This window comes from Mus caroli, unplaced genomic scaffold (assembly GCF_978045245.1).
Source record: "Mus caroli unplaced genomic scaffold, Mus_caroli_1 scaffold_4, whole genome shotgun sequence".
NCBI lineage: Eukaryota > Metazoa > Chordata > Mammalia > Rodentia > Muridae > Mus > Mus caroli.
In genome coordinates, this window is record NW_028227259.1 from 118,575,429 (window position 1) to 118,587,448 (window position 12,020).

At 53.3% G+C, this 12,020-nt stretch overlaps 1 protein-coding gene across 2 annotated transcripts in view; it reads left to right on the forward strand.

The window, feature by feature from the left end:
- Positions 1 to 7,709, forward strand: part of Ube3b (ubiquitin protein ligase E3B) — a 41,090-nt gene extending 33,381 nt beyond the window's left edge. For both annotated transcript variants that reach the window (XM_021161955.3, XM_021161956.3), the window contains exons 25-28: positions 1,682 to 1,864; positions 2,058 to 2,169; positions 4,995 to 5,087; positions 6,062 to 7,709. In XM_021161955.3, coding sequence (XP_021017614.1) covers positions 1,682 to 1,864; positions 2,058 to 2,169; positions 4,995 to 5,087; positions 6,062 to 6,253 — 580 coding nt within the window. In that variant the 3' untranslated portion in view covers positions 6,254 to 7,709. The remainder of the gene's footprint in view (positions 1 to 1,681; positions 1,865 to 2,057; positions 2,170 to 4,994; positions 5,088 to 6,061) is intronic.
- The last annotated feature ends 4,311 nt before the right edge of the window (positions 7,710 to 12,020 follow it).

A 12,020-nucleotide genomic window follows, 5' to 3' on the forward strand; every position in this document is an offset into this window, starting at 1 on the left:
GAGGGGTTAGGGTTTAACTTTAGAAGTCTTCAGTAGGGGTGAAATCCATCAGCATTGCTCTTAACCATGGGGCGTTCGTTCGAAAACTTTAACAAAGCATTGCCTGCAGAGAAAGGATGACTGAGGTCTGAGTCTACAGAGTGAGTTCTGGTCCTGCCTGTGTGTGGCTGTGACTTCCTCAAGGGGCAGCAGTGTTTTGTGTGTAAAACAGCCTTTGAGATGTCTAGCTGAAAAGAGGGCCCAAACTTTTTGACAGCAGATATAGGGAGGTCAGCAGATATGGGGAGGTCATCTTTGTGCCTGGAGCTTTGGCAAAGGGTGATGGAGGGAGGGAGAGAGAGAGCAAGAGAGAGAGAGAACGAGACAGAGAAAGAATGTGTGACACAGAGAGAAGTGTACAAATGACAAAAGAGGCCAAAGGCCATGGAAGAAGAAGACGAATCTGTGGGGCTGAGGACCCGGGGAAGGTGAGTTCTTGCACACTGAAGAGCAATAGAGATGAGTCTGTGTTGTCTGCAGGGCCAGGGAGGTGAGTGTATGCAAGCTCTGCTAGAGGAAGGTTCTTCTGCCACAAAGCCTAACAGGGAGTCCTGTGTCATGAACTGTGACCTATAGTGAACTTTCAGGATATGGTAAGGGTACCTGGGGTGTGTGTATGTGTCACACACACACACACACACACACACACACACTATTAGTAACCTCCTTCATAGAGTACATGGAAGGAAGAGATAATTGAAATTTCATATTTGAATGTATTAGTGTGTAATGTTTGTTGCTGTTTGTTTGTTTGTTTATATGTAAGTACACTGTAGCTGACTTCAGACACTCCAGAAAAGGGCGTCAGATCTCGTTACGGATGGTTGTGAGCCATCATATGGTTGCTGGGATTTGAACTCAGGACCTTTGGAAGAGCAGTCAGTGTTCTTACCTGCTGAGCCATCTTACCAGCCCTGTTGCTGTTTTTTAACTAGAAGTAGTTTGAGGACAATAACTTTGGCCTGGGCACTGTGGGGCAAAACAGAATTGTTTAGACTATACTTAACATGCAGTTTTTAATAGTGTACATGGGCATGCTTGCCAACAGATCAGCAACACTGGCAAGCCTGCTTGGGGTGCCAGCCTGCCTCTGTAGACAAGCTAGATCCAAGGGTATGAAACACTAGCTCCCTTTTCCCCATCAGTGTGGGTTGATGTGACCCTAGGAATAACCCAGCAGCATTTCTGGAGACCACTGGGCCGGTCTAACACCGAGTTAGGCTTCAGCGAATTCTAGGTGTGTGCTGAGGTGAGGCAGCAATTCTCTGAAGTTGGCTGGAGCGCTAAGCTGTGCCCTTGAGAGAAGTCCAGTGGGGCTCACCTGTGCAGGTGCAGGCAGCCCTCAGTTCCTTCGAGAGTGGGGTCATCCCAGGGAGTTCTCAGGTGGGTGCTGTAAGTGAGCAGGCTGCCCTCGACACTCGGGGCTGTCATGGTAGCCCAGTGTGTGGCCTGGGGGCCACCATCCCCATGTCACCTGCCGATAGATGCTGGCATTTGTGTTTTGGAGATGGTTCGAGAGCACTAGGCTCATCTCTTAGCATGCTTGACAGCAGTCTGCCCTAGCCAGCTCGTCCCAGTGTCTCTGTCTCTGTCTTTCTCTCTCTCTTTCTCTCTCTCTCTCTCTCTCTCTCTTTCGTTACAGAATTAGCTACATCCATCTGATGGCGCATTTCCGAATGCACACTCAAATCAAAAACCAGACAGCTGCTCTTATCAGTGGCTTCCGTTCCATCATCAAGCCTGAGTGGATCCGAATGTTCTCTACCCCCGAGCTTCAGCGCCTCATCTCCGGGGACAACGCTGAGATTGATCTGGAAGACTTAAAGTAAGGGCACTGAGGAGGGACGCGTGGCATGATTAGGCCATCTGGAAGGAGAGCTGTTCCCTCCCTGGGTTCTGACACAGAGTGACTCTGGTATCCTGGTGACAGCCCATTTAGTTTCCAGGAGATGAGGCCATGGTATGGGTGTACCCTCCTATGTGTTCCTGAGAGTGAGCCCTGCTCTGGTTGTTTTTAGGAAGCACACGGTGTACTACGGTGGCTTTCATGGGAGCCACAGGGTCATCATCTGGCTCTGGGATATCCTGGCTTCCGACTTCACGCCTGAAGAAAGAGCCATGTTCCTGAAGGTACTATTTACAACTCCTGTGTATGCTCTTGACTGTGTGTGCAGACCTCGGGCCACTCTGACTCACACTGAAAACAGTGGGATTATCCAGAGGGCAGTGTCAGCATAGGCTCTTCAGTGCCAAAGGCCTGAGGAACCAGAGGGGGGCGCGATGGGGCCCAGCTCCTGCGGCTCCTTGCTGTGGAGCAGGGCCCTGTGCACCACTGTGCTTACCCCTGGCCATCTGCAGTTCTTTTTCTTTACCTTAAAGAAATAATAATAGTACACACCTTTATAATCCCAGAGCTCTGTGAGTTACAGGCCAGCCTGGTCTACAGAGTGAGTTCCAGGACAGCCAGGGCTATGCAGAGAAACCCTGTTGCAAAAAAGGAGAAGAAAGGAAAAAAAAATACAAACAATCCTAAATTTCACTCCAGTGTAGTATGATGCATGTATGAATCATACACATACACACGTGCACAGGCACAGAGTGTCCCAAGGAAACACAGGGCTTGAGAAGGGGTTTCAGTGTGTAGCCTAGTCAGGACTTTGTAGCCCCACCTACTTCAGAGTCAGGGCAGGCCTCCTGCCTCAGCGTCTTGAGAGTTGAAGTTCCAGGTGTGGTCACCATGCCTGCTTATTGTGTGCTTTCTTAGAAGGAGTAGCTGTAGTTAACTCTCTGCCCTAGCATCAGTGAAGTCCTGAGTGTCCCCTGTGTCCCTAAGTGCTGCCGAATTTGCTGAGTGACCACAGCAGAGTGTAGCTTTATAGGACACTAGATTGATTTCGTGCATGCCTATCTCCGTCCCCTGTAGGGAGGGCATCACCATGTCACCTGCTTTCCTTCTCCCTGAGAAGCTGTGGTCCAGGAGTCTTTGTAGTGCCTTGGAGCCTCCCCTAGGGCCGGCTGCACACTTTGTCTGTCTGTCTCCCTGTCCATCCCCCTCTGGGTTTCTTTAGTTTCTTTAGCCAGGGTCTCATGTATCCCAAGATGTTCTCAGATTTGCCGTGTAACATGTAACCAAGGTTGACCTTGAAGTCACCTCCGAATGCTGGCATTACAAGTGTGTACAACCACACCTAGTTTATAAGCATGGGAGTTTCTTATGTGATCCACTTTGTGTGGTGGTGTGGCTGCTCTTCTTCCTTGCTGCCCATTCTGAACTGAGTTCTCTCCTGCTGAGGGAGCCATCACCCACTCCAATCCAACCAGTACACACGGGATCCATGCACCCACAGATCTCCAGGCCACGGGGCATTGGTTGCAACAAGTGGTTCTGGGAATACTGGCTGGTTCTCCCGGCAGCGCACCGCCCAGCAGGCCAGGCTGCTTCTTGTGAGGCCGCTGCTCATGAGGCTGCACCTTCATGCCCTCTCTCCTAGAGAGAGCAGCACAAGTGCATCACGTTTGCATCGTCACCTGTCACCAGACCTGTTACACACCGCAGTGCCAGCTGCAGGAAGTGCACATTCCTGCAGGAGGGGATGGGACCGTGTTGCTTTCAAGTGTAGTGAGAGCTACCATTCTCCCTCTCCCTGGCTAGCCTATTTACAGTTAAACATGTCTGAGCAGCAACATAGTAAGCTTTTTTTAAAGATTTATTTTATTCTTATTGGTGTGTTTATGTCTGTGTAAATACATGCTATGTGTATGAGTGCCCTCAGAGGCCAGCTGGAGTTGAGGCAGTTGTGAGCTGCCTGATGTGGGTACTGGGACTAATACCCAGATCCTGGAAGATCAGCAAGCACTCTTAACTGCTGAGCCATGTCTCCATTCCCAGGAACACAGTACCTTATTAAAAACCTTGTGAAGCATGACACATAAAGCTGTATAGCATTATAACATGGCCTAAGTGGTTATTATGACCGACACCACATTAGCTACTGAATTACAGAGGCAGGTTCGGTATTCTATCTCTCAGAAAACAGCATGCATCTGGTTACTGTTGAGTTAAATGGGGAGTTTTCTTCCCCGTGAGGGCTGACCTGTGGATTTCCAGCTTGGTTCTGGTGCTTGTGTCTGCAGCATTAAGGCAGGTCCTGTGTTTGGAGAATGCCAGGAGACTCTGCAGTGTTGCTGGCAAGTGTGGCCGGCTGCCTGCAGGCTCCACACTCCACACCCACAGCCCACACAGCCTCACCCATCCCTCAGGAAGCTCTGCGTGTGTGCAAGACACCAGTGTGTATCTGGCTTTGCTATTTTGTGGGTTGTTCTTTTTCCTACCCTTTATCTGCCCAGCTCTACCTATCATTAGATAGGAGAGAAAGGATATGAGAGAGAGAGAGAGAGAGAGAGAGAGAGAGAGAGAGAGAGAGAGAGACAGCGCCGTGCATGAGGTCCTGGCTTCAAGCTGTACAGGACTCACTAGCTCCAGACCTAGGCTCACAGCCACCACCAGCATCTGCTCGCCCAGGCCCCTCAGATGTTGCCACTGCTGTCCTCCTGAGGACAGAGGCCACTTGTCTCTAACTGCTTCTGCTTACCGTGACTGTGCAGCTAGAGACCTGCTCTACACCGTGCTGCCACTCACCAGGATCTGAAGGACATCTTCTGCTACAGAGCAAGTTGAAAGCCAGCTCGGGCTGGAGGAGAGCCTATGTCAGAGATATAAAAAGGAGACCTATGTCGTGGGATGTCACTCCGAATGGCCCTACAAGCCCCCAGCTTGTTCAATGAGCCATTACTTCATAAGCTTTAGTTCCAGAGAGTGGCACCGTAGAGACATGTGATGTGTCCTGGGCATGTGTGTGGGACAAGCACCTCCGCTACCCCTAATTCTACTGAACAGCACACGGAGGGAGAAGAGCCCAGCATGGCTGCCCCTCTGACCCTGCCTTGTATTGCAGTTTGTGACCAGCTGCTCCCGGCCCCCGCTCCTAGGATTCGCCTACCTCAAGCCTCCGTTCTCCATCCGCTGTGTGGAAGTATCAGATGACCAGGTAACTGCGGCCACGTGCTCCCTTCCTTCTTTGTGCTCAGTTTCTGCTGTGCCCACCATGTCCCCACCCTTGCCTCCATGGTTCTCAGGGCATGACAGCCAGCCACCCACAGAGGGCACTGCAGAGCCAGGTCAGTGTGGCTTCAGCATTGTCTGAGGCCCCTCCTTGGTGAAGGCCTGTGAGGTGTGTTATTAGGACAGTCTTTCATGGCTGCTGATCTGGCCAGGTTCAAGGGCTAAGCAGAGGTTAGGAGGACGGAGCAGGTCTGCTTCACTCCTCCCTGATGACACGCACACCCAGGAGGCTGCCTGTTGACTGCAGCTTAAAAGAGAATGCCCTAGGACTCTGTCCAGTAAGGTAGAAGCATGACCATGCTCTTGTTCAGATGTGGGTGCCCTGGGAAAGCATGCTGGTCTCAGGGTGTCCCTGCCTCACCACCTCTCTGCAGCCAGCAGCCTTCAGGCTGTGTTCCCATGGGTCAGACACTAGATGGTCCTGCACTTCCAAATTTTGGGCCAAGTTGAGCCAAGTGCTAGTTGGCCATGGGCTGTGGTACCAACAGAGACAGGGTATCAGGCTGCCTTAGTTAGCTGATACATGTCTGTCAGTCAGGAGCCTGTTGTCTTAGTTGACCTAGAACAGGACTCAGCAGGTGTGAGTGCCCGGCAGCAGGTGTGTGTAAGTGCCCAGGCAGCAGGTGTGAGTAACCAGGGGCAGGTGTGTGTAAGTGCCCAGGCAGCAGGTGTGAGTAACCGGGGGCAGGTGTGTGTAAGTGCCCAGGCAGCAGGTGTGAGTAACCGGGGGCAGGTGTGTGTAAGTGCCCAGGCAGCAGGTGTGAGTAACCGGGGGCAGGTGTGTGTGAGTGCCCAGGCAGCAGGTGTGAGTGCCCCACGGCAGGTGTTCTTCAGCCTCTCAGGCCCCTGCCTACTCCTGTATAGGCACCTTCTGACCCAAAGCTGTGTGTGTGCTTGCAGGACACTGGGGATACCCTGGGCAGCGTCCTCAGGGGCTTCTTCACCATCCGCAAGAGGGAGCCAGGCGGGCGTCTGCCCACGTCTTCCACTTGCTTCAACCTGCTTAAGCTGCCCAACTACAGCAAGAAAAGCGTACTGCGAGAGAAACTGCGCTACGCCATCAGCATGAACACGGGCTTTGAGCTCTCCTAACACACCCCGGTCTCGCTACCACAGAGCCCCCAGGAGTGTGGCCAGGGTACCCGCAGCCCTCAGACCCTCTCAATAGCCATGAGACACCCAAGCTTGGGGATGCTACACAGTGCCCTCCATGCACTGGGGAGAGAGGGCTGATGAAAATAACCCCCCAGTTCTGCCCTGTGGGGCCTGAGACCTGGGCCTAGTGATTACAGAGCAACTCCTGGCGATTCTGTGAGGCTTTCTTCTCTTCCCCTCTGAGGACACAAGGCCTGTGCCTGTGAGCTCCTCCTTCCGTTCTGAAAACTCAGGTACGGCCTCGCCAAGCCTCTATGCACAGCAAAGTCCCTGCCTCTACCCTGTCCACAGTGGCCTCTTCCCAGGCAACCAAGCCCAGCTCCTGCCAGGGAGGCCACTGAGCACAGTCAGGGTCTCTCCTACAGGGATACAGGTGGTCCACACCACAGCCCTCCTTCCCAAGTCCTCAGCAGGCCACGCTGTCAGGGAACCCTTGCTGTCAGCCCCTGGCCTGTGCATCAGTGTCCTAGCTTGGGAAAGAAACCTGTCGTTCCCCTGGAGAACAGCCCATTTCTGGAGTACCCAGAGCCTGCTCGCTCTGGGCGTCTGGGAGAACCACATGAGACCCTACAGTGCCCAGCTGCCTGGGTAGTACTTTATTCCAGGGACTTCAGAGTCCATCCTTTTGCACTGACAGACCCTGGGGACTGAGGATACGTCCCACACATCTCATCTCCACACCGCCTCTTTTGGCACTACGCTTTGTCTGGGACCTCATTCTCTTTTCCCACCCACTGCGCTCCTGGGCCCTCCCTTTCCCCATTTCCCTTAAGAACTTTCTCCAGATTCAGGATGTTGAGGCAGAGGCCCAGGACTTAGTGACCTGCTAGCAGCCACACGTCTCCTGCCTCATCAGGTTCTTGTCTCCCTCCCACCCTGGTGGAAGCCAGGAGTCCTGGCCCCTCCTCCATTCCCTGGAGCCAGCTTAGGGCTACAGCACTCCTTCCCCAAGGAGCCTGCACAGTGGGAAGTGGCCGTGCCCTGTTCTCACTTTAGCAAAGATCTGGGGCTGGAGCATGGGGTAGGCCCAGGAAAGTCCCTGGGGTTCTGGAAGGTGGCTCCAGTTTCACGTCTGCCAGCCATGTGTGTTCCCAGCTTGCTCGCAGACCCTGTGCCCCGTTCACAGCCTGCACAGGTAACACAGAGCCTGCAAGTTACAGCGGGCACACGGAGAGTTAGTTGTAAGCACCGATATCAACTTGACCCGTTTGTCTTTGACCTAGGGCTCTGTCGGTCACCTAGAGTCTGCTTCCCGGCAGTTATGTCATAGCAGCTGTTTGATGACATCCCAGCAGCTCCTGGTGGCGCCAGAAGGAAGCGGGGGTTTTTGTTTTTGTAGGTAACTCGTGGACTAAGACTTGTCAGGGCTTTATTAAATTTGTACTTGAGCACACGACGGCTCTGTTCTGGTTTCTACACAGCCCGGTGCCCAGACGGTTTAGGTTACCCATAGGAGCGGGAAGACAAGAGCTGCTTCGACATCCTGGCCTTGGAGCTGAGCTAGGAGTTGTCACCTGTGCCCAGCTTTAAAGTGACATTTCAGAGAAGCATCCCAGGAGCCAGTCTCCCTCCATTCCCTCCCATCAGGAAGGGCACCTGGTCAACATGCGTAGCTTTGCAGTTTATGATGTATGTGGCACCTACCAAAGCCAGCTTGTTCAATGGGGAGAGAAACCAGATATCTCAAGATGGATCTAACCTGGGGTAGCTCAGATGCCCCAGTGTCCCCACTAACAGAAAAATACTGCAGACCCCCTGAGACACATAATCTCCTGCAGTGTGGTACTCACCCACCTAAAACTAAAGCCTGGCTCTGGCTTTGTACCGTTTAGAACTGAAGTTGCCAGCGCAAAAAGCTATCATGCAGCAAGCAGGACCTGTGGGTGCTTCTGAACATTTAGTTGGCACAAAGCCCTGAGGAAATGTCACTGTTGCTGGCAGTGCCAAAGCTGCTGGCCTTTATCTTCTGGATCAGGTAGAGTTGGTGACTTCTCCCTAAGTTGGTCATTATATGAATGTGGCGTGCCCTGGGTCCTTTCTTTTTTACTTTCTGAGATTGGGTGTACTGTGTAGCCCCAGCTGCGTGAGTGCTGGGGTCACAGGTTCCTGTGTCACCACATATCTAATCCAGGGGTTCGGGACAGGAAGATTTCAAGCTTCCGGTCAGCCTTTGATAAACAGCAGACCCATGTGGTTTCAGACCAAAAAAAAAAAAAAGCAAGGGCCAGGGCCACCCTCCAGAACCTCTGACCAAGCTTCCAGACTTGTGGACAGAGAATAAAGGTCACCTGCCATTTCTTCGAAGTTTACACAGGCTGGGGACTCATCTGTGTGGAACAGTGCCTTAGCAAATGCACTTCAGCTCCCAGGAGCCTGGCCTGAAGTGTTTGCACACCTGAGGAGTTTGCCTGAGTGTGCATCTCCAGAAACGGGCTATGCCTCCCATGACAGCATGAGACCAGTGTCGGAGACTGCATCAAGACCCAGGCCAGCGGTCCCCACCCCTTGGCGCCTAGTTCCTAATGAAATCATTTCTTCACTGTGGTCCTGACAGCCAACGCTGCTGACGAGCATATGTGTAACAGATGGGGTTGTTCCGGAGCCTGCGCCACGGACTCCACCATCCACCCAGAGCCCGGAGCATTCTGCCACAGGACTCTTGTCCCAGCCCTGCTGCCCACCAACTGAGAGCTCAGGCCAGAGCCCCTTGCTTTTTGAACCGCAGTTTCCCCTCTAGGACAGCAGAGAAGGGGGGCGTAAGAGACACCAGTCTCTACCGACTGTGGGCAGCTGGTGATTCCCTGTTATCTCAGGGACAGAGTAAACATTCTCTCTGGGGTTCCTTTGTTCTTCAGACTTCTGGGTAGGAACATTTATCAGCAGACATCTTAGACCCGGGTAGGAACAGTCAGAAATCTCAGAGATCTGCTGTCCAGCCAAAGATGGTGCTGGTGCCCCTAGCCCAGAGCCCTGGCTGCACCCCAAGCTTCCACCTCATTCGCTGGACAATGCTCCTGCTTGGGCTCCTTCAAATTTCCCTTAGACCCTTGTTGGAGCTTGGTTCACATGGGGGCAGGGGAGGTGGTTTGAAGAAACAAGGCCAGGGCTCCAGCAGACAGAATACAATGCTGAACTTGGCCTCTGAGACATTCAGGTTACCCTGGGCACCTGAGCAGTGCCAACCTCTCAGCTTCATTCTGCGCTCATGCCTGTGTAGTAACACCCGTGGGTTGTCTGGCTGACAGACGGCTGGAATTACTGGTCAGGTGGGTGAGACTGGTCCAGTCCACCTTGCTTGGATCCTCATTCTCCTCATCTGAGAAAACAGAGCAGTGAGTTTTCTTTGCCATAGCTGGCTCCACTATGGGACTGCACCGGCAGTCCCAGCACTTGGGAAGCTCAAGCAGAAAGATTTCAAGTTCAAGACTAGCCAGGGATACAGAGTCAGTCAGAGGTGGCAGCACACCCCTTTAACGCCAGCGCTCAGGATGCAGGAGCAGGGAGACCTCTAAGTTTAAAGCCAGCCTGATCTCTGCATTCACGGGCAAACCATGCATAGTTTCGATGGAGAGGCTCAGAAAGGCACTGTGTGTGTGTGTTCACTCAGCAGCTGGCACCATGGAGGTGGAAAGGGGGGCACTGTGGCAGAGGCAGAAGCAGAAAGGCCAAACGTGTAAAGGTGGGCATGATAGCCCAAGGTCAGCGTGGGCACCACATGCCAAACAGTGATGGCCAAGGCTGCCCACTGTGTCGAGCCTCTGCACGGATGATCGCTGTAAACCCACCAGGGATCTCAGGAACCGGGGTGGAGCTGACCTCAGTCTACCATGGGTTAGAGAGGCGAACAGGCTTGCAGGAGATCACAAGTCAAAAACTCCACAACTGAGACTCAATCCTGGGCCCGTGTGACTCCGCTGCCCTGGGGGTGTGTGCTGGATGGGGAAGCGGGGGCTCAGGGCTCAGGCTATCTTCCAAACTGGGCTTTTGAAGTCAGTGGGGGGCAAACAGGCAGGCAGTGTTAGGCTTGGAAGAGAGATCCTTGGGGGAGATGGGAGCAAAGCTACGCCAGGGCAAACATGATGCTGCTTACCCACTGGGCCTCTGCCAGTGCTAGGCACCTGCCGGGCATCTGCATCCATGATCCTTTCCCTATAGGGGCTCCCATGCACTCTGTAACCTTCTGTCCCACGTAGGACACTGTCCAGGGGAGGAAGGGTCCTCTGTGCATACTGTAGGGGCTTTGGTACAGTCTGCTGGATGGTTTTGTCTCTGGCCCAGATGGTGCCAGATGGGCTAAGCAGCTGGCAGGTGTTCCAGCTGGGAGCAGGCCCAGGAAGCCTGACGGGCATTCATTCACCTAACAAATAGGCCCAGGGAACTTCTGTGCCGCAGGCTGGGACAGGAGTTGTGACAGCCACAAGCAGTGTGGGCACTGTCCTAAGGAGTTATAATCCAATAAAAAAATGTCATCACATTCCTTGGTCACTCTGTCCAGTGCCCTGTGTCACCCCATTATGATACCCACTTAACAGCTAGGAAAACTGAGGTTCAGAAACTGTCCCGCAAATTCCAGGCCGGAACACTGCTATGCCAAACCCCTCGTCGGGGCTGAGTGGGCAGAAAGGTGGGAGACACTTCTTGGCAAGTTTAAAGGGATGCACTGGCCTTTGTCTACAGCTCTTCCCGACCCTATCACTCAGCAAAGCCTTCTGGAAACTGTCACAGTCACGCTCGTTGTTGAAGCATCCCTACTGGCTTTTGAAAGACTAAATTCCCAAGCTCTGGCTTCCCAAGTCTTGCAAACTCAGAGGAAGCAACGGGCCATGGAGCAGGCCCTGGTCCCCAATTCCCAGCCAAAGGGAAGAACAAGACTTGGGGGTGGGGGGTGCTCCTGACAGCCTGCTTTGTGGTATTCACTCTTCCCTGGACCTTTAGAAACTCACTGCAGCCAGGAAGGCAAGAGAAAGGCCAGGACCTCACCCTTTCAGCTCACCCGAGCTCTGTGGGTCTAAAAGACCCCTTGCCAGCCGAGGCAAAGAACCAGGGGAGACAAGGGTCCTCCACAGTGGGCATGGCTCCTGCATCTGAACGCGTTCTGTGGAGAGGGACACCATGTGTGCTTCTTCTTCCCTCGGCTCCCAGATATTTTCATAATGATGGTGAGCACACCACTGGCTGGACCGTAGCAACCATAGTTTCTGGTTTTCCCTTTCTGTGTGCTATGCCAATGGTCCCTGGGAAACAAGCTGTTGGCTCCCACCACCAAGAGCCGATCAAATGGAAGCAGCCCACCTCCATCCGGGGTGGTCTCCAGTCATCCAGGGTTCTTGAACATCCCATGGCAGGAGGCAGCTGAGCCTCAGAAACACCTCATAGATAGATAGTGTTGTCGGGCCGTGTACCCACGCTGCATGTGGTTAGAAGCCAGGGCAGCTCAGGCTCCTGGGGAGTGGAAACAGAAGCTGGGTCTCCAGGTTGCAGTGTCAGCCAATGGCCTGTCCTCAGTGCACATGCATGTGTCGTGGAGGTTCAGCACATACATGGCTCATGGACGTTTAGCACATACTTGTCTCGTGGAGATTCAGTAGATGGGAGGGCCTGGCTTGGGCGTTGTTCTTCCACATTAGGTCTGCAGACATTGTTGGCCAACTGTGCCAGGCCTTGCACAGGACTGGGATTCAGTGTCTGTTGAAAGCCAGTCCCC